This window comes from Numida meleagris, chromosome 8, assembly GCF_002078875.1.
Source record: "Numida meleagris isolate 19003 breed g44 Domestic line chromosome 8, NumMel1.0, whole genome shotgun sequence".
In the NCBI taxonomy this organism is placed as follows: Eukaryota; Metazoa; Chordata; class Aves; order Galliformes; family Numididae; genus Numida; species Numida meleagris.
This window is the reverse complement of record NC_034416.1, coordinates 3,528,898-3,549,584: the sequence shown is the minus strand read 5'-3', so window position 1 is coordinate 3,549,584 and position 20,687 is coordinate 3,528,898. Positions and strand designations below refer to the sequence as shown.

The 20,687-nt window shown below is 46.5% G+C and overlaps 1 protein-coding gene across 6 annotated transcripts in view; it reads left to right on the top strand.

Moving 5' to 3' along the window:
* Positions 1-20,687, top strand: part of MBNL3 (muscleblind like splicing regulator 3) — an 89,706-nt gene that overhangs the window by 60,671 nt on the left and 8,348 nt on the right. For 4 of the 6 annotated variants that reach the window (XM_021406179.1, XM_021406181.1, XM_021406178.1 and 1 more), the window contains 6 exons: positions 2,722-2,922; positions 4,342-4,578; positions 12,321-12,471; positions 14,798-14,833; positions 17,039-17,133; positions 18,554-18,627. In XM_021406179.1, the coding sequence (XP_021261854.1) occupies positions 2,722-2,922; positions 4,342-4,578; positions 12,321-12,471; positions 14,798-14,833; positions 17,039-17,133; positions 18,554-18,610 (777 nt within the window). In that variant the 3' untranslated portion in view covers positions 18,611-18,627. The remainder of the gene's footprint in view (positions 1-2,721; positions 2,923-4,341; positions 4,579-12,320; positions 12,472-14,797; positions 14,834-17,038; positions 17,134-18,553; positions 18,628-20,687) is intronic. The other 2 variants (XM_021406180.1, XR_002441551.1) reach the window with 2 other exon arrangements.

The window sequence follows — 20,687 nt, the reverse complement described above, 5'->3', positions numbered from 1 at the left end:
CCCAGAATCAGGAAGAGATTGCGCTCTTTGATTGCTCTTCGGGGACATCTTTCCTTCATTTGCTTTAGATCAGATTCCCATCCATTAGCTTGTGCTGCTTGCTCCCAGTGAGGAAAGGAGACACTCGTGGTAGTATGGCCTTGGAGGTGGGAACTGTGTTTCAGAGTGCGGGACCTGTTTCCCAGCTGTATGCTGGGATATAATCTCTTTGGGAGCATTTCAAATACACTCCTACAGGTTTCTGGTGAATTCACCCAGTGTGGGGTGTTGCAAGCCCCCAGCCTTTCTCCACAAATTCTCCAGCATCTTCCACTGGAGCACTGGGAGGAGTGCCTCTCCCTCCATCCATGCTGTTCTGCTGGGATAACTGGGATTCCTGCCGTACTAGGTGCTGCAAAAACATTGGATGGATTTACCCACATATTCGTGCATACCACACATACTGCAAAGTTGGAGCTGTTGTGGGCACATAAAACAAGCGCTGACAACATGTGTCAGGCCCCGGCACAACCCTGCGAAGACTGTCCAGGCTGAAGAAGCTCCTTAAAATAGAATTAACAGTTTGAACGATGACAGAAGTTCAGCAGATGTCACTGTAATTACTAGTGCTTATACAAAAGAAAATCGTCGAATGGATGCTGCCTTCTCACCGAAAGTGTTCAGGGACTCACAGTGTTTGAAGATCCTTAGAGAGCTTTTCTGGCAGCTGAAGGTGTAACGCGTCCGTGAGGCACTGAGTATTGAAAAGAAGAGCAAAATGATTTAATAAAAGGCTATGGACTGAAGGATCTCAGGGTTTAATAGTCAAAATCTCCTATCAGCTGAAGCGGGGTTTGGATCAGGCTCAAAAGAAGGAAAATTGGAAATCCCTCTTAGGGAATTATTTGGTTTGCTACACTTAATGCACCAAAGTCCACTGATTCAGCAGGCTGTGTCTTGTCATTGTGGAGGAGAAAGTGTGTGCTGGAAGTGACCTGTCGTCCCCTTTCCCATCAGCTCAGGTGCTGTTGCTATCCCTCTGACCCTAAGAAGAGGGCATCATTAAGCTGAAGATAGGTTAGGACAGCTTAGCTGATATTACTGTGGGCTGCTTTACTTCAGATCACAACTGGCAAGGTGTTTCCTAGTATATCAAAGTACTGGGGTGAGCACTCTGTCAAGAAACAAACTCTTCACGCGCAGCTTCTTATAGAAACCCATGAGATTAGAAGTACAAAAATACAAGCAAGGAAGAGGTGATGTGAGTGGCCAAAGAACGGCCTAAGGGCGCTCTGTAAGCACGCTTGTGTTTCTTGCTGAGCAGAGGCTCTAGCTGCTGGGGGCAGTCTCATGTATGCCAGCAAATGTGAGCAAGCTTTAACTGTAACCCAGAGTTTCCAGCGGAGCAGGTGACAGAAGGAAAAAATAAAAATGGCTGCAAGTCACAGGCGGCTTTCCCTGAGGGCTTGTCAAGCCACTGTTACAGGAGTAGAACTGCTTCCTTGCAGGCTCTCGCCATCTGGGAGGGAAGGAGGGTGTTTTACATCACGTGGACTTGGTTTCCTTCCCGAGCACACCTCAGATCTGGTGCTTTAAATTTGCACAGAATCCCTGATTAGGGGCTGTTCACAGGCTTAAAATTCTATCGCAGAGTCACAGAATTGTTGGTGTTGGACGGGACCTCTTAGAGATCATCGAGTCCAGTCCCCCTACTTAGGAGTTCAGTTTAGGAGTTTTCCTATCCGGGAAAATGGAAATTCTAATAGACTGGAGCTGCTGAAGAAGTTCAGGCAGGGGAAGCTGGTTGGGCCACCTGTGTTCTTTGCTGCTTTTCCTGCAGGGCCTGCCTAAGGCAATTCAGGTTTCAAAAGCAGTCCAGGTCTTTGTGGTCCGCTGTTCTGCCTCCTCCTGGGAGCATCACTCCTTGCAGCATGGATGGGGTCCTGAGGATGGTGCTGGCCCACCTGAGCGGCCCGTCTCATCTGGCACGCTCTGTCCATGTCTCTTCCAAGCCAGAGAGCTGTCTGCTCTTGCAAATCTGTGAGGTTTAGCATATTGTGACAGTAGTGATTTTGGTGTTCTCTTGTTGCCATTCTCATGGAGCACAGGCTCAGGGTGTTTCTGCAAAATGGCTTTTGCCTGGAGGACGTTGGCAGTCTGAAACAAATTCCTCAGTGTGCAGAGTGCTAGACCTTGAAGGGTACCAGAGCAGAGATGTCTGTCATGACTCTAAATCATCTAATTTGTCTACCTGAGCCAGACTGTCCATGGTAACATGAAGCTCAGTGCAAGTTGATAGTAATTCCAACCATGAAGCTAACTGTGTTAACGTGCTTCTAGATCCCGAAGCTTCCATTTACTTTGAAGTCTCTGTACAGCATTGCATTGTAGACATACAAAAGCTGAGACATTTCTTCGGGAGCGAGAAGTCTGTTTAATTTGGACCTGCCTTAATCGCTGGCGTGAAATCCTTAATTGTGTCATTAAACTATGAAGACCATCAATATACTTTGATCTGACAAATAAAGATGCCTTGTGTTCAGGGTGAGTCACGAATTTGTGAGTCAGGAGAGACGAATGGATCACAAGTAAATGGCAATAAATGAATAGATTGAAGAGCACAGCGTTTTAATGTTGCTTATCGATTTGCTTAAAAGGATTGAAGTGCTGTGAGGCTTCGACTGGGTAATCCAAGACAGAGCTCTCTAACTAATGTTTTGTTTCTCCTTTTTCTATGCACAGACAACATTTCCTGTGACTCCATCGCTTGCAACAAGCCCCACAATGGCTTTTAGTCCCTACCTGAGTCACGTTTCTCCTGGGATGGGCTTGGTTCCTGCAGAGCTTTTACCAAATACTCCTGTCCTGGTTTCTGGAAATCCAACTGTTACGGTACCAGGAGGCTCTGCTGGGCAGAAACTGATGCGTACGGATAAACTGGAGGTATTTGGATGTCTGTTTTCATACTGCTAAAGGGAATGAACAGGGTTGCTGTTGCACTCTGCTACAATGACCTGCTGCAGCGCAGTGCAAAGTTGTACTTGCAGTTCTCCTGTCGCAGGGCTGCTGCTCTCTGCTGGAGCAGACTGATGTGGGGACTGATCCCAAATCCTTTCAAATCGCTGGAAATAAAAAGTAAATAAAAGCAAGTAGATAGTCTGCCCTTTCACTGAGTCGAGTGGGAGATGTTTTGGAATGAGAACAGGAGGGTGGAAGGAACAGACGCTTCTCTTGTCTTGCGATAAGCTTACTAAGTTCTTACAGAAAGCAGCAAGCCTTACTCTGTTGGCGCTGCTGAGTGTGGGGCATTGGAAAGACATTTCCCCACCAGGATTGCCGTGGCACTTGGCTGGGCGTGCTGGGACCTAGCGTTGGAGGAGTTGGGAATGTCTTTCAGACCCTTAGTAGAGGCTCTGCAGGAAATACAGGCCGAGGACCTGAATTCAGAGACTCCTGCAGCTGTAAATTATAACACTGGAAGACAGTGGAAAAGGGTATAATTTGAAAACATATTGTTTTGTGTTACGTGCTTCATATTGCTGTGCTGATTGCTTCCATTCTCACGTGACGTCTTACCTTTCCCTGCACACAGTCTGATAGTGTACTGCTGTGTGATTTAAACCACTGGCTGTGGGCATAATGATTTTTCTTAGTTCCTTCATGCCTTCAGACAAGGAAGCCTTGAAGCTCCATTTTGTGAAACTTTTTTCTCTGCCTTTGATGCTTCAGTGCTTGTAACGTATGAGGAGCTGCAAGATCTTTTGAAAGCCAGCAGTTTGGGCAGCACCTTGGAATGCATTGCAGTGTGATCAAATGCACTGTCATGTAACCCCAAGGTCAGAGTTTTATTATGGAGGGCAGTGAGACTATTTACGTGAAAGAGGCTCCTCATATTTAAGAATAGGTACCTGCTGCAAATACTGCAGCTTGCAACATTGAGAATTAAAAGTCCTACCCAAGAGTGTGCTCCATAAAAAATGCATAATTCACCTGAGACACGAATGGCAAAGTTATTAAAATATGAGCGTTAGAGACAGGGGCCGGATACTGAGATCTATACATCTTGGCAAAATACTGTTGACTTACCAGATTTAGGATTTAGGTCACTTTCCATTTCACACAAATTCTGTGCTTTAGTTGCATTTGGTGATTGGCCTTGGTAACACTGGGTTTCCCCCATATCCTGAGCCAGTCGTGAGTAGCACCAGTTGCCCCTGTGACTGCATAAGTGGTGCCCAAGACAAGCACGGATTTAGAATATGCACGTTGTTCAATGTAGCCACCCAAACTCCTGTGCTGTGTTGAAAATACTGACTGAAGAGTAGCACGATGTCTTTCTCAACAATGTGACTTTCTTTTAAGGTTTGTCGAGAGTTTCAGCGTGGAAATTGCACACGTGGTGAGAACGATTGCCGCTATGCTCACCCCATAGATATTGCGATGATAGACACAAATGAAAATACTGTTACAGTTTGCATGGATTACATCAAAGGCCGATGCTCTAGGGAGAAATGCAAGTACTTTCATCCCCCTGCACACCTGCAAGCCAAAATCAAGGCAGCTCAACATCAGGTGAACCAGACAGCTGCAGCTGCAATGGTAAGTAAAGCTCTTAACAGGCTGTATTTCAATTGCTAAGAGATTTCATTTGTGTCATATGCGTCATTTGTGGAAAAGTAGATTATTTTGTAAATGGCTGAACAGAGAGCTGAGAGCATGTGCAGTGTGAATCCCACCTCTCCATCCTTTGTATGCACGTGCTGTAGCATGAAGCACTGAGTGATGCAGTGCAGCTCACCAGTTAGGGACGCAGTGGCAAACCTTGTTACTTTCTGACACGACATCACGAGGTGACGTGCATCATGAAAGCAAGCTCAGCAGCACATGAAACAAACACCTTCCTAGCTAAGTCGCAGGTGTCAGTTTAGCTTCCTCAGCACACGATGAAAGGAAAGAATGCTCGTCTCATAATATATCCTTTACAGGGAAAACCTGGCTCCTTGAAGTCAGTAGCAAAATTTCCACTTACTTCAAAGCAAACAAGACATCCGTTGTTCCAGTGTAGCAAACAGAGGAGGCTCATGCCTGTTGCCTTTGCCAAGGCTTAGGGAAATGACAAGGATGACTTCTGAGCTCTTTGATACTCAGGACCTGGTAGGGATGGTCCCACCTGCATTTTTATTTGAAATGTGACTTCTTATACCTACAATTATGAAAACAACTCAAGGAAAACTTAGCAGGATGGATCGGATTCCTAGACGGAGTAAATGTTTGTTGTTCTATGGACTGCAGTTCAGTGGCATCTATATATTCTAGTTGGAAATTTGCATCTGACGTTGCGTTAGGAAAATCTAATTATAGTGTCGAAATCGTCCAGCGTGGGGACAATATTGCCATGATGAATGTTTCTTGTACCCTCGTGGCAAAGATGGCCAACAGCATCCTGGGCTGCATTAGGAAGAGCAGTGTCAGCAAATCAGGGGAGGTGGATCCTCCTCTTCTGAGTTCTGCCGAGGCCACAACAGGAGTGCTGTGTCAGTGCCGGGCTCCCCGGTGCCAGACAGATCTGGATGTACTGGAGTGAGTCCTGCAAAGGGCTGTTTAGATGATGAAGAGCTTGGAGCATCTGACACACAGCGAAATTGAGGCTGAGAGAGCTAGGGCTGTTCAGCTTGAGGAAGAGGAGACCCATGGGGATTTTACCCATACGTAAGATGTATAAATTCCTGATGGGGAAGTAAAGAAGACAGAGGCAGACAGTGCTCAGTGAAAGGACAAGAGGCAATGAGCACAAATTGAAGTACGGGAAAAAAACTTTAACTGTGAGGGTTTTCAAACACCAGAATAGGTCGCTGTGTCCTTGGAGATACTCACAGCCCGTCTGGATGCAGTCCTGAGCCAGGTACTCTAGCTGACCCTGCTTTGAGCTGGCGGTTGGGCCTCCCAACCTCTTCCATTCTGTGATTACTTGAATAACTGATCTTAAAAAGGTTCTTGCCCCCTTTATGATTTAGAAGTAAGGCTACTAAAAGTTTTCCGGATAAGACAGTAAATGAGGTTGGGTTTCATTCATGGCAAAACGTAATACAAGAAAGGGAAGGATTACAGAAATTAAACAACTGCCTTCCTGGTAACATCAATATTACTTGGAACGTAATTTGAAGAACCAATTTATCCTGCAGTATTTATCTGTCCTGCGTGGTTTATTTGCTGTATTTCTTACTGTTTCTATTATGTTGAAACAACAGCCAAGGTCTGTTGAAAAAAGAACCTTCTGAGATGAAACTCTTGTGTTTTTTACAGTTGACACTTTACTTTTTCACTAATTATCCAGGACACTGCTACTTAACCAAAGCCAATGCATGTTTTATTCATGCTGCTGGCTTCTCTTAAAAACGTAATTAACCTTATTTGTATGCTGTTAACTAGAACCTCTAAAATATTTATTGATGGCTTGTTGCATCACCCTTGCCACCAAAGCAGCTTACATTATTCATTGACTTTTCAAGGTTTGATGCATTCACTGTACCTGTTGAGGAATAAGACCTTATTCAAGGGAAAACTGGTGCCTGTTCTCCTTGGATAAAAAACAAGAACAAACAAACAAACAAAACCATGCCAGGCAAATGGATGTAATAAGCCCTTCTAAAATAGATTTAGAATGACTTCAAATCTAAATTCAGCAGATGTTTCTGAGGGACACAGTGCTGCAGTGACCTGACACACACGAGCTTTACTCCCTGCTGCTTGGCTGCAGTCTGTGCAGCACAGCCGAATGAATTGGGTCAGGCTCAGTCCCAGCTTTGGGATCACTCCTATGCAGTGTGTGAGCGTGCTATACCTCTTCTTGCCACCAGCCCTCCCGCTGACCTCCGTGCGGAGCTGCGGGGTTGGGGCTGGCGCCCAGTGCCCATCTGCCTGCAGCTAATCCCTGAGCTGCAGTGATGGTACTCTAGTGCACGCACCCATGATGATACTTCTTTAGTTTTAAAGTGTACTGAGGCTAAAGAGCTGACTAGCCGCTAGGCCAGGTAGTTACCTAGGCACCCCATGTTGTGCATGCCTCGTCTTTTTAATATATTGTATAATGCATTCATTTTTATTTTTTTTTTCTCTTCGCCTCCCCAAAACGCTTCTCTCTTGACACACCTCTGCTCGCTGTTTTTGTTACTGTGCTTGACCCCCCCTTCCCTGGCCCATTGCCATCATGTGCTCGCTGCCTGCTAATTAAGACTCAGCCAGCTGTCAGATCACTGAAGCGACCGCTCGAGGCAACCTTTGACCTGGTACTTGGACCTTTCACCTTCTCGCTTTGCACGTAACCATCTGCATGAAAGCCTTCCTTGCCTGTCTGTCGTGTTAGTGCCTGGGAGACTGCCCATCCTCCAGAAATGTTGGTGTCCCTTCAGACATGCCATCCTGCACCCCCACACCACCCGTTAACCCCCTGAGCTTTTTCCTCTTGAAGCTTTGTTTTGGAGGCACTCAGTATTCCTGGGGGCTTTTCTGGTGGCAGCTCGGGGCTTTCAGCTGGTTTTCCAGCCGCACCAGCAGTTTGCCTCTTTATGACACAGTAAGGCAGAAGCCTGCTGAGACAGTTCCCTCCCATTCACCTCAGTGCAAGGGACTGAGTACATCCTGAAAATATCTCATGTCCACCAGTTGTAGGGAGAAAGGGAACAGTGAACTCAGAGGGTTGTTGCTCCCCATTCCCATTGCTGGGAAGCAGAAGTGTCAGTGGGATGAATGCTCCCTCCAGTGCCAGTGAATGTATGTTCAGGGCAGAGAGGCTGCTTTTCCCAGAACGAGGATGTTTCTTTAAGCTCTGTTTGGGGCAAATTCAAATGAAAACAGGTCGCGCTGAGTTTGGCCCGAGGCAAAGCCCCTGTGGCAACTCTGCAAGACGGGTGTTGTGTGTTGCTGGGTTGGTTTTTTTTTGCCTTTTTTTTTTTTTTTTAAGTAGTCCGCAGGCCTTCCCTATTGGAGCTTTAGACAGCAGCGTGAGGAAATCTTGTTAGGGACCAGCATCCGCTAGCGGGCTGGAATTACACCCTGCCCAACACCAAACGACTGACACAGCAGTGCCTGACACAGCAGCCTCCCGTGCTCGCTGCTGGCACAGCACGGCCCCAGAGCCCACGGGCAGTGACCCACGCAGTGCCTGGCTGCCCTCTGGAGAGCCACCCCTCCCAGGGGACTCCGTCTGGCCGAGCTTGGGAAAACTCTGTAGCTCTCCTGCCCTTCTGACCTTCTCAGTGAACAAAGCCTGGTCAGATAAGTGACTTTTAATAGTCTTCCTGCCCTGGAACATCTGAATGCTTTCAGCCACATTGTTGGAATATGTCACCTTCTCTGAACCTTTTGTGGAGGCTGCGCTGGAGAACAATTTATGGTGCCGATAAGAATGTACATAATCTTCAGAGGAAACTGCTCGCATTGACTCTGCTGCTTGCCAGGGAATGGGTGCAACCTCTGCCCTCTTTCAGAGCGTTCTGTGTGTTGTGACTTGGGCTGAAGCAGCAAGTCAGATACAGACTCAGCCCCTCCTGGCTAAGTGCAGAGGAGTGAAAGTGTGATCTGCTCCCAGGAGATACCGATCAGAAGGGAACTTGGAGGCGCAATTAAATTGTTTGTTGCAAAGATTTAATCCAGTTCCTGCCTTGCAAAAAAAATAAGAAAAAGGAGTTGTTAACCTGCACGTGGGAAATCTTGACTTAGGCATGCATTGCGTTTTTGGCAAAGGATTTATTTCTTTGTCATGCAGAGAAGTGACTGAAATCTTAATGTTCAGATGCTCCAATTCCAGCAGGAATGTTGCTTTCCCAGCCCAAAAATGAGGGGCTGCCTGGCATTTTTGTAGTGGGAATTGTTCACTGGGATCAGTGTGGGCTATCACATGGATACTAAGCAGAAGAAATTAACCCTTTCACCAGAGCACATGGTATGATCATTTTGCAAGGGTTGCATACCCCAGTGCGCACAGACAAGAGTCAGACAAGGTTACTGTCCGCTCTCAAAGGTTACTGCTACTTCTGTCATGACTGAAGTTTGTCCAGAGGGAAAAGACAAGCAGCAGGATGAGATGAAGTTATGAACTTCTGTTCTGCACAGTACATAAGAAGTGCAGAAGTACATACAGTTAGAGCTCCTGTCCTGCAGGAGGGAGGCACTGCTACAGAATTCAGCAAGATCAAAAAGTGGTGAGGAGCCTCCTGTTGCCTTTTGTAGGTGCTACAGGACACACCTGGGGAATTCCTTTGGAAGCAGGGCATAGTATCAGGCAGAAATGTATCCCCACAAGCTGTTATGATTTCTGTGTAATGGCCCTGAGACCACTCAAGAAATTCGGACCTATTTCACATGCAACACAATTGTTTGCTGCAGTGCCTAGATTTGGTTAGAATTCCTCTTTGCATCCAACTGGCATTGCTTTGTGCTGTGCTTCATCCCTAGGGATTGCCACATTTCGCTTGGAAGCCAAGAGTGATTCCTAACCCCGAGCACTCTGGCTTTGTAGCAACCCAGGGGAATGTGCCAAACTGCAGGGCAAGATGCAGAGCTGTCACTCGCCCACCCTCAGCAGTCGCAGTGCTGGCCAAGCCAAGGATTAGGTAGGTTAGATTTCTAGGATGTGATAGTTTGGCAGCTGGAGTTTGTCTGCAGGGCGTGCTGCAGTATGGATGCTGCCTCAGCACCAAGAATGGGAACAGGTGACCAGAAGGCTGTGGCAGAACAGAACCGGACCGAGCTCTGCCTCCTGTTCCACAGAGCTGGCCTCCAGGCTGCACAGCAGGCACTGCAGTGTGCTTTGCTTCTTTAGAAGGCTGTGGAAATGTTGCATATATTGGGGCTTCTCCAACCCAGCTGCTGTGTTTGCATTTCCCAGAGGTGCTGTTCAGACAACAGAAATGGGATTGCCATAGCTCCTTGCTCTCCCATGCCCCTGAGGGGCTCTGAAGTTAGGAGAAAGTGTGATGTTAGAGATTTGGGGTTGGACCATTGTGCTTTGACATCCCTGGGCCTGTTGGTGTTTGTACACTCCCTCTGACTACAACAGTGGGCTCAGGAATTGTCCCTCGTGTAGAAAGCCAAGACATCACAGTGAAGTCTCAGAGCCTTCATCTGTTCTGCTTTTGGCACTGCCATTATGGGATAATGGACTTTTTGGGGAAGTGACAGCCTTTGGCCAAGAAGCAAGGAGTCAAAAGTCCATTACGTGCTTGGCACAGTTGCTTTGCTATAATTAGCAATTTTTATTTTTTTCTGAGGCAGATTTTGGAAGCGTCTGAAAAAGCATGTTTTGCAATCAGGCACAGTAAGGAGTGTGAATTTAAGCAGCAACTTAGTTACTGTGGATCTGTAAAACACCTCTGATGCGAGCAGAGCTACTCCAGTCCCTACAAGCTGCAAAACTGTTCTGCGCTGGAGGAACATTTGTGGAACCATCATTAAATAGACAAGATGTAGATACAGATTTAGCATAGGTACCAGTGGAGGCTCCCCTGAAAATGGAAGCGGTTAGATATTCAGCTGAAAGACCTCATCCTAAAATGGAGATCTTAAGCAAGAGATTTTGGTGTCTGAGTGTGTTGGCTCATGCTTGACTGCTGCCTCTTAGTACAAGCCAGAAGAAATCCGGAAAGATACCATTAAGTCCTAATGCTGGCACTGGCTGTGTGCTAGCATTAGCAGAGGATGTGTGCATGTCTGAGGGCAGTTTTGCAAATGCAATTTCTTCTTCTAATTTTCATGTTTTGGTTTTTTTTTATATTAAAGCCATCCAAAAGCCACTATGTGAATAGCAATAGGTTGGAGTAATGTTTTGCCTGGAAGTATCTTGCTTAACATTTCTCAGATGAGCAGTCTCCTATAGCAAATTAAATTTGAAGTGAAACCCGTTTCTAAATGGTGACGAACTGTTGCAAGCTTTAGGTTGTATTCTGTTGTGTGTTGATTTTCATGACACTTCAAAATCTCTTTTCTTGTATCCTTTCCTACAAGTACTGTGTGTTTGTAGCCTTAACCCTTCATTAGCTAAGCCTCCTCCATTACACATCCTTCACTGTCATTTCTTCAAACAAACAAAAGTACTAACCCTATTTTTCAGCCATTGCTTTGCTACATGATATAGAACACAACCAGGCAGAAATGACCTGATTCTGCATGACTTCCACGTGCGTAAATCTCATTGACGTCAATGGGAGTGTTACGTGCAAAAGGACTGCAGGGCATAATTAAATAGGACCCTTTTCTATCACAATGTGGAAAAAAATGTGGTTTCTGCTTGGGTACAGTGAAGTGCTGTAAATCATTAGACACATTCCTGTTTCTTAAGAACCTGACATACTACTTTGCTGTTGAGACATGCTTTGTGAATGATGAGTACCTTACTGAGAAAAGTTTCTGAGTCCGGTTAATGCTTTTTACCAAGTCCTGTCATGAAACAGGTTTGACGGGCTGGAAGAAGCACTGTGGTGTGATAGAACAAAAAGAGAGGATTTGCCTGATAGCGAGACCCACCCAAATCTCGTTGGAACAGCAGATTTGTCAATGGCTTTTTCCACTGTTAATAATGAGCAAGTGTTATTTAACTGTTGGAGGCCTTCTAGCACTGCACTACTAGAAATTGGGAGCAAGCCCAAATCTGCTGTTTGTGAGCTGTGCAACTGTTGCAAGCAGTGGAGAATCAGTCCTAGTTTTCACCATGTTGTTGCTCAGCCTTTCTAAAAATGAGGGAAAGTGCATTTTACTATGAATGTAACATTATATGTGCCATTGGCGACAGGTACCACTTTACCACCTGAACACGCGGGTCATCTGCATACCAGTGTGCACAGCCACAAATGTACACATAGATACACGTAGTCAGGTGTTGAAATAGGCAGAGGCAAGCATCCTTTATTTTTCCATGGCAATTGCAGCTTATACTAATCTTCCCATCTTTAAATAGTCACCTGTGCTTCTCTTAGCTGATATGTCTTTTGCTTAAATACCCGTTGCCTGCTTTCTAGTATCCTGTCCTGATCAGCTCTCCCCTTCCTCCTCCTCTTGCTTTTCCTCCTGTGTGCCCAAGTCAGTCCTACTGAACATCTTCCATAACATTTCCTCTTTCTGCACTCTGCCCCTTTCTCCTGGTGTGTTTACTAACTGCTAACCTAGAGAAGCTGTGATTTAACCTACAACTATCACTATGATTTAGCTGCTCTTCTGTTTCCTGTCTGTTACATTGATACAGTTTCAGGTGATTCGCAGGCAAGACCCCCCTACTACTTCTTGCATGCTTTACCTACTTTGGGTCCCTTTTTTATTCCACTTGTCTTTAATGACTCCCTTATCCACAGGCCCTGCCGCCTGGTGCACTTCAACCTTTACCAAAGAGGCCAGCACTTGAAAAAAACAATGGTGCCACCACAGTCTTTAACCCAAGCGTTTTCCACTACCAACAGGCTCTAGCCAACATGCAGTTGCAACAGCCTACGTTCATCCCCACAGGTAAGTGTCTCCTTGCTTTCTCCCATCATCATTTGCTTTGTATGACCTAGACATTGAGCTAATACGCAGATCTGTAGGAGTCCTTAGCAAAAGAATATTAGTGTATGAAGTTTCGTGTTAAAAATCGATGGAATGTTAATGTATGTTGTTTGACTTTTTTTCCTTCACCTAATACAGTCCAGAGCTTTTCACTTGTAAAGAGCCCTTCTTAGCCTTTCCTTTTTTTTAAGCAGTCGAACTAAGAAAACTGTCTGCATGTTTCTTGAATTCATACTTCCTGTTTTTCCTTCTTATGGTTCAACTGGTTAATCCCAAATTAATTCTTTGACTCTTGTGTAGCTATCTCAAAGACTCATGTTAAAATATCTGGTGGGCCTGTATTTAGAGCTGCCTGCTCACTTCAAGCTGCGGGTTTCTTTCTAACCTTCTATCTCAGTGACCTACATATTCCAACAGCCATAATGCTTACAGAGGGAATGGCTCATCTTCAGTAAATACAAATTACATAATCGTCTTTAAAGGCATATTTTTCCCTCTTGCTTGTCTTTTGACCAGTATGATAGCCTAAGATTTTTAAAAGCAATTTAACTCCCAGCTCTTATTGTACCTTTAAGGTCTCAGAGTAAAATTGAAAGATGCAGCTCAGTAATTCATGTAGAAATCGAAACATTGACATGGCAGATGTGACTGCTGCCTCGCCAGTTAACCTCTGTTCGCTGCAGCCAAATGAGAAACAAAACCTGCTTAGAGTAGTAAGTACTGCAAGTGGCTGAATTAGGAATGTTTCAGAGTTGGTAGCTTAGTTTTAGTATCATTATTTTCATTGCAGAGCATTATATGAAAACAAATGCCGCAAGTTTTTAACATTTAACGCTGTATTCATTTGCCAAATGATATTTATAAAAAGATACAAAGTCTTTCTGTGGGCTGTCTGTGCAGTAAGCATGCAGTAGACCTGGACTTTGGCCATGCCATTCTTTGGAGTTGGGGGAAAAAGTTTAAGAGACCCTAGTATTGAGACCAAACTGTGTCTGAGGTGTGAACATGGTCCAGAGAGCTGAGACCTAAACTTTGTATTCTCATGGTCTTTATGAGAGTATTGGAGATGCTCAGAATTCAGCAGTTGCCAGGATGTTTCCCAGGGAAGGAGTGTTTTATATGAAGAGATGAAGCAGGGACCAAGTAGGAGTCTTGTGGTCTGCAGAGTGCTCTTGGAGGGGACGGGCTGAGCTGACCTTACTGCAGCTCTTTCAGATGCCAAGCAAAATACAACTTCAGGAAACATTCACACTTTCTAAAAAGCCAAGTCTGTGAGCTGGCTACATGCTCCCCTTCCTTGAGTTTGCAGTCTCCAAAGCTGACATAAAGACACATATTTCTGATGCAAGCACCGTAAATTAGCTTTCACCCAGAACTCTCATGATACTCCTGTGCTGTCTCACGGTGATGGGATTACGCACAGGCTGATGCGTAACAGATCTATTTGCTGACACTGGCTCTCATCTGAGGTCATTAACACTGATCAGAGAAGTAAATTTCCAGTCAAAGAATGAGTCTCTGATGAGTTTACACATCCACATGCTCCCTTACTCATGCATCAGGCTGCAAATTTGACCTAAGCCGTTGCATTACTCTTGGAAGCAGAGCAGAGAGGTGGCATGTAGCAGCTCACATCCTTTCGAGTGGAAGAGGGCGGTTACTTTTGTTAGTGTCTTCTATTCAGTCACTGAGGTGTCAGTTATCCCTCTGTGATAAACTGTGATCTCTCAGCACAGTGGTTTGCCAAGGTGGGGGGGGAATTAGGGTGAGCACTGAAAATGGTGTCATCACTGCAGCTGTTTCAAGTCTAAAGAAACTGCCTCTTTCAGCTTTAAACTGGAGACTTTGAATCCCAGTCCCTCCTTACAGGAGTAAATTGTTTTTAGAAAGTTGGTTTTAACATGAGTGTGACATTCCTACAAGGCAAACTTGTCTGCTTCCGTGATTGGAAAGAAATCAATACACCTGATACTAAAAAAAAAAAAAAACAACAACAAAGCAACCCTGATTTGTAGAATAGATCACATCGTTTAATATCAGGGTGGAAGAAGAAATACATTTTCTACTACCCAAGAATGCAAGAATTAATTTGTTTTGCTACTATCTCTTAAAACTGAGTTTAAACTATTTATGTATCAATATGCAGAATCTGTTTTGCATGTGCTTAAATATTGAATGCTGCAAGGAGAATACCTGCTTTTTAGTTAAAGTGATTTCTAACACTGAAGCTTCACTAATGAAATATCCCTTTTGTTCATCTTTCCACGCTTCAATGCATGGTGTGCAGGGTCAGTTCTGTGCATGACACCCACTGCAAGCGTTGGTAGGTTTTTCTACACAAACTTCTCAACTTTTCCTAATCTGAAAAAGACAGCAAGTTAGTATGCATCAGTGAGAACCTGGGTGGCTGAGTGGTGTGATTGTCTATCCGCTGTCTTCTTTGAGGCTTAAATGGTTGTATCCCTTTTAATTTCTGTGCAGTGCAGTGTTTCGTGTGACTAATACAAGAATCCAAGGCAATGCATTCCCACCCCTATTTAGTTCTGCTGCAGAAACAAAAATTTGTCAACCTAAATGTCTTTAAACCCATTTAAGTCAGCCAACAAAAGGAATAGCAGTGGGAGGATCCTGTTGGTTTGTTAGTTTTGTATCAGGTATATTAGAGTTCAGGTTTTTGGTTGTCCTGAGGACATTTTAAGAGGCTGGCTTAATAAAGGCTCTAAGAAGGAACGTATCTAGGGGCAGGCCCTTTTCCAGGGCAGGGCGCCTATTGTACAGTGAGTGAAGCAGGGCTAAAACTGTGGACCAGCTAAAGATTCATTTCATTAGTGACTTGTCGGCAGTGCAGGCTCAAGGAGCTGTGAACAGGGACCAGGGGTGCAGTCAGGCAGCAGGGTTGAGAACACACACTCTGCTTCTGCGGGGATCCAGCATGTTCAGTCTCAGGATGTAGGTCATGCTAGGAGCCCGTGTGGGTCTTTGAGGGACCCCCACCTCTATCTACAGCTGCTGGGCACAGCAGCATAAGGGAAATCTGAGCTTTCGGCCTCTAGCCAAGGTTACGCAAGGCAACAGCCATCCAGGAGTGTTCCTGCTTCAGGCAGAGTGAGAGGGGAGCAGGAGCCCTGGGGAGCAGTTTGGGGACGTCTGAAAGCCAGCAGCTTTGGCAGAAACAGCTAAGCACTCTGCTCTCAAACCTCCCCGTCCTACAGGCTGCTGCTTCCACCTGAAGGCAATCCACTGGAGCAGGGGTCCCTGTGGGCACAAGGTTACCCTGCTGCTGAGGCCTGCGAGCACTCCTGCAGGCCCCAGCTTCCAGCTCTGCTGGACTTTGCTGAATACTGTGTCTGCTGAGATGGGCTGGGTGGGAGCACACACGGACAGCTGGGGCCGTGGTTATCCCCGGGTGACACCGCAGGTATGGCTCCTGGTGTTCAGGTGCCAGCAGGTTCACCCAGCCCCTTGGAGAAGGAGCTGTCACACGCTGCCAGCTCCTCCGTGCTGCCTGCTGCTCTGCTCCCAGCTCCTGCCTGGCCAGAAGGAGAAACGTCCAGGTTCGAGTGGTCCAGGGCCGCATCCTTCCCCCTGCTCCCTGGGTCTGGTGGTGCCCCAGAGCATCCCCTCCAGCTCCGCGCAGCTTGGAGAGGCTGCTGAGCTCCCTGCTGCTGCGCTGCCCTTCCAGATGCTCTCCCGCGAGTTGTGAGCGTTGGGTGTACTCGTGTATTTCTCCCTCTTGGCCTCCTCCCCTTTCCATCCCTTCCTACCTCGCAAGGAGGGAATTCCGCCAAATCCTCTAGAATTAGAATGGAAAGGAAGCACGCTGGAACTGTGGGGAGAGAGCTCGGGCTGCTAGCCGCTCATCTGCAGTGCCCTCACCCCGTACCGTGCCGAAACGTCCCCGCTACAGAGGCGAGAAAACATGGCAGAGGGCTGCTGCGGCCGCGGCCTAGTGAGATAGCGACCAGGCTGCGGCTGTGACACGGGCCCCAGCTGTGCAACGCGCTGCCATGGCTCGCCGCAGAGCGCTGCGAGTTCCCCTGAGTTCCTGGCAGGGACGGGGAGGGGAGGGAAGGGGACGAGCTTCCCAAGGCCGGGTGGGAGGGTGCGCTTGCCAAAATGTCCCCACCCAAAGGAACGTGCACTGGCTGCGTCTAACTCCCCACGGGTGCGAGCTGACGTGGGCTTTTGCTAGCACACCCGCCCTCCCCCCCTTTGGAAATTTGGCCTTCGGAGTCTAATACATCATTGTTCTGCTTATAAATGTACTAAGTGTTGAGAATGTTTTGGTTTTTTCCTTAATTATAATTGTAATTGGCTTTTCCCCTTCTCTCTTGTTTATTTTTTTTCCCAACGCTGTCTTGCTTTGCACTGTGATTGCATGCCGCGCCCCGATGTGTCCTTCATGACGATGTCACATGGCTTGTTGCTGTGATTCCTGCCACGCCCCCAAATCCACCACATGTTGCCATGGTTACATAAAAAACGCTCCACCCTCCCGTATGTCGCTTCCATGGTTCCCTTCCGAAAGTGCCCATGATGCACGGTGCTACGCCCACCACTGTGTCTGCAGCAACAACTCCTGCCACCAGCGTCCCCTTCGCTGCAACAGCTACCGCCAATCAGGTTTGGCCCTTTCAATGGCTTTCTTTCACGTGTGTTCAGATCTCGAAGACCGGGCGAGGGCTCCCGGTCCCGCCCGGCTCAGTGCAGGCTCGGGCGCGCAGAGGCAGCGTGTGTCTGGGGATCGGTGAGGGGGCACCGGCTGGAACCGCTGCGGCGGGAGCGTAGGGATGGGCGACTGGCAGGGCGCAGTGCCCGCAGGTCTGGGTGCTTCGCTGCCCTCTGCAAAATGCCCCGGTCCTGAGAATCCGGGCTGTGAAACTCTTCCGTTGCACTTAGACCTGCAGCACTTCTGCTTTCAGTCTCAAGCAGAAATACCACCCCGAGCATCCTTCCCCGTGGTATTTTGGCATGTCCTCTCCTGGCTGGAAAGTGGAAGTGGAAACGCAAAGCGGCCTCCCCCCATTGCGAAATTGGACTCTAAAAACAACTAAAAAAAAAAAAAAAAAAAGAAAAAAAAAAAAGAAAACGGGGTTGAGGCGATGAGGTCTGAAGCTTATTTACACCAGTAATGTCACCCATCCCTACAGAAATGACTCTGGATGTGCAGTACGTGCCTTTGTAGCACTGCCATAAGTGTCCAGGACTTCATGCATGTCTGCCGAGCCATAATTCTCTCCAAAACTTTCCTCTGAAGATACTGAATTGTGATGGCTGCTTCCGCACCCGTCCCGAACTGTATACGCACAGCCTGTCCTAGTGATGCTTCCTGATAATTCGGTGTGCCACAACTTCTTCCACTGAGGCCAGGGAAATGTCAAGTGCTTCCCCCGGACTCCCCAAAACAAGATTTAGCTTTCTTACTTAGTTCTTTGTCACGCTCAGGTTTAGAGCTATAGCAGAGAAAATGGGGTATCACTTTATTCAGTAGGATGTTGTTAGCCATGCTGAACGTCAGTATTATCTCAGGGGGTATCCTGCAGTCTTTTGCTGGAGCAAAGATATAAGGCTTTCAGGATGAGTTTTACCTGTGTAAGTCCTCAGCAGTGTTTTACTGCTTGCAGTAGGTATTGCTGTTCTTTTTCTGTGCTTTGTTGTAGTTGTCAGGTAGAGAAGGTCTTACTCATACTTGTATTGGTCATGAGAAGAAAGCAGAAATTTCTGTGCAGTGTTGCTCTGTGGCTATATGAGTCTGGAAAAAGCTATGCTCCTTATGTCTCAGCCAGCTAATTTCAGAGCATTTCTGTCTTACTTGTAGTCCATGGAGCTAAAATCCCAATACAATCACCGCATAGTCCACAAGGCATCAATAGTGATGCAACTATGTTGTACTTAATGTGTGGCAAAATAAAGACAGCTTGGGAGTGGATCCTGTTGTATAAGACACTGATGTACTTGCTAACCTGAAACTGAAGACAGAATGAAGAGACGGACCTCAAAGCAATGTTTTAATGTGTTGTGTTCTTTGTTTTCTTTGCTGTAGATATCCCAGTTATCAGTAGATGAACTGAGTAGCAGCATGTTTGTTTCACAGATGTAGAAGCTCCCGATAGAACAGTAAGTTGCTTTTCAGTATTGTATTTCTCCTTACGGTGGATTGCTTTGTACAAGAGCTCTGCATCCCCCAAAAGGGGCTGGTTTGGGCTGGGGGACTGAGCCCGCGGGACCCCAGTGGCTTTGCTCTCTACCAAGTCAGCAGCAATTTAGCAGTTGCAGCACAGATCCGTTTTTTTTACCAGCCCTGTGGCTTACAACAAGCAGCGTTTCGTTGTGTCTAAAATACCTGTTTTGTGGTGTTTGTAGCCTCCCTTTTTTACTTCCTGCTGAGTCTGACGGTTGTATTTGCAAGTTGCTCTTGCTGTGCACAGCTCCCAGCAGCCTGCAGATGCCTCAGGGGTTCATGCTATTGCTGGTGAAGACTGCTCTGGTAATGAGTCAGCTGAAAAAGTGAAACTTAGGTTTTGCTGTTAGTGGTGTATTCCTTTTCCTGGGGTAAGCAGGACTGGGTCATCCTCAGCTGCTGTGCATCAGCAGGACGGGCTGGGTTTGGGCAGAGATCTGTTAACCACCGTGGGGGCCTGGCCCATGGCAGTTTCCTTCACAGGTCCACAAGCAGCGTAGCCTTCATGCCACGTGCAGATCCTGGGCTGCTGGGCTTCTCCGAGTGGGAATAATGAAGAAGTTTGTCCTTTCCTTTGACTTACAGAGCATTTTGCAGACTTAGCAGCGGCGTTATTTTTCCATTGCTTTTCTTTGTAAGTGTTAGCTAATGTTCGTGAGAGAAAATCCCTTGAGGGTTTCAGTTCATCAATTTATTTTTCACCCCGGGAGATGAACGAGCAGTTCAGCCCCTTCAACAAGAAATCACCAGATTTTCCCAATGCAGGCTACAGATATGAAACCCATTTCTTCTTTAGGTCATGTATTACAAGCAAGTACTTAAATGCTGGAAATTAATTTGGCAGGCAATTCTCTAATTATATCTTTAGCAGCTGACAAGTCACTCATGTTGGTGGTGTCCCTGATCTCTGGTGACCTAAATAAGCTGTCATATGTATAAATTGCCTGCTAACTGTGGCTGTGGACCCCAGTTAGTCTAGGTGAACAGTGAGGTATCTCTGTCAGTGAAAACATTCTGTGCTGTGCAGTGTATTGCTCTCCTCAACAACAGACAGACGTGACACCTGACATGTTCCACAATTTCCATAACACATGCAAAACAGTCTGTTCCACCCGATAAGGAGATCATTTGCATTGGAAGAACCTAATTATTGAACTCTTTGAGATTGATTTCTCGATTTATTTCAGGAAATTTCTTTTTTTCTGAATTCTTTTTGCTTCTTTGTGTGTGCTTAAACTCACACTGACAATTACTGATGATTTCAGAGTAGGAAAGGAAGTTCCGTGAAATAGCTTTATTTAGCTAACAGGGAGCATGGTACAGCCTGTCTGAGTCAGCCATGCTTTTAAGGACAATGAAAGCCCTTGCCTGAAAGAAGTAAGATCAAACACTTTACGTTTGGTTGGATCTCTTGGGGATCAGGCTACTGGGCATGGAGAGCATCTGCGCCAGTCAAGCAGCTCATTCTTCACCAGGGAGCTGTGACCATGTGCCCGACCAGATGCACTCTGGCAGATGAACTTGTCCTCCCAACACCTTGCAGCTGTGGGACATAGCCCTTTTCTACCAGTCTGTAAATGTGATTTATTTCTTCTGGTTTCCCCAGTGCTTACAGACCCACTAGTGACCGTTCCCACACCGGAGCCTTTGTGTTTTGATCCTGCTCCTGAGTGGTTCCCCACCATGTCCACACGTAAACTAAACGCCAGCAAATCTCTCAAGCACGCATCGTTTCATGCTGCAACCCGAGCATGTGAAGTTGTGCATGTGTTCATGGTTTCTGCCAGATAAGGATCTTAGTTGGCATTCTGCAGTGCCAAAGGGTGAATTCCCAAAGCTGCTGTGAGTGGGAGTTTGGTAATAGAATCTGCTGTGGCAGATGTTTTTCTCCATGGTCAACCAGATCCTGGTAGCCAGGCTGGCTAGCCTAGCTCTTCACAGGGAGGATTTTCACAAGTACATCCCAGGAGAGGAGCTTTGCTCCCAGAAGAGGGCC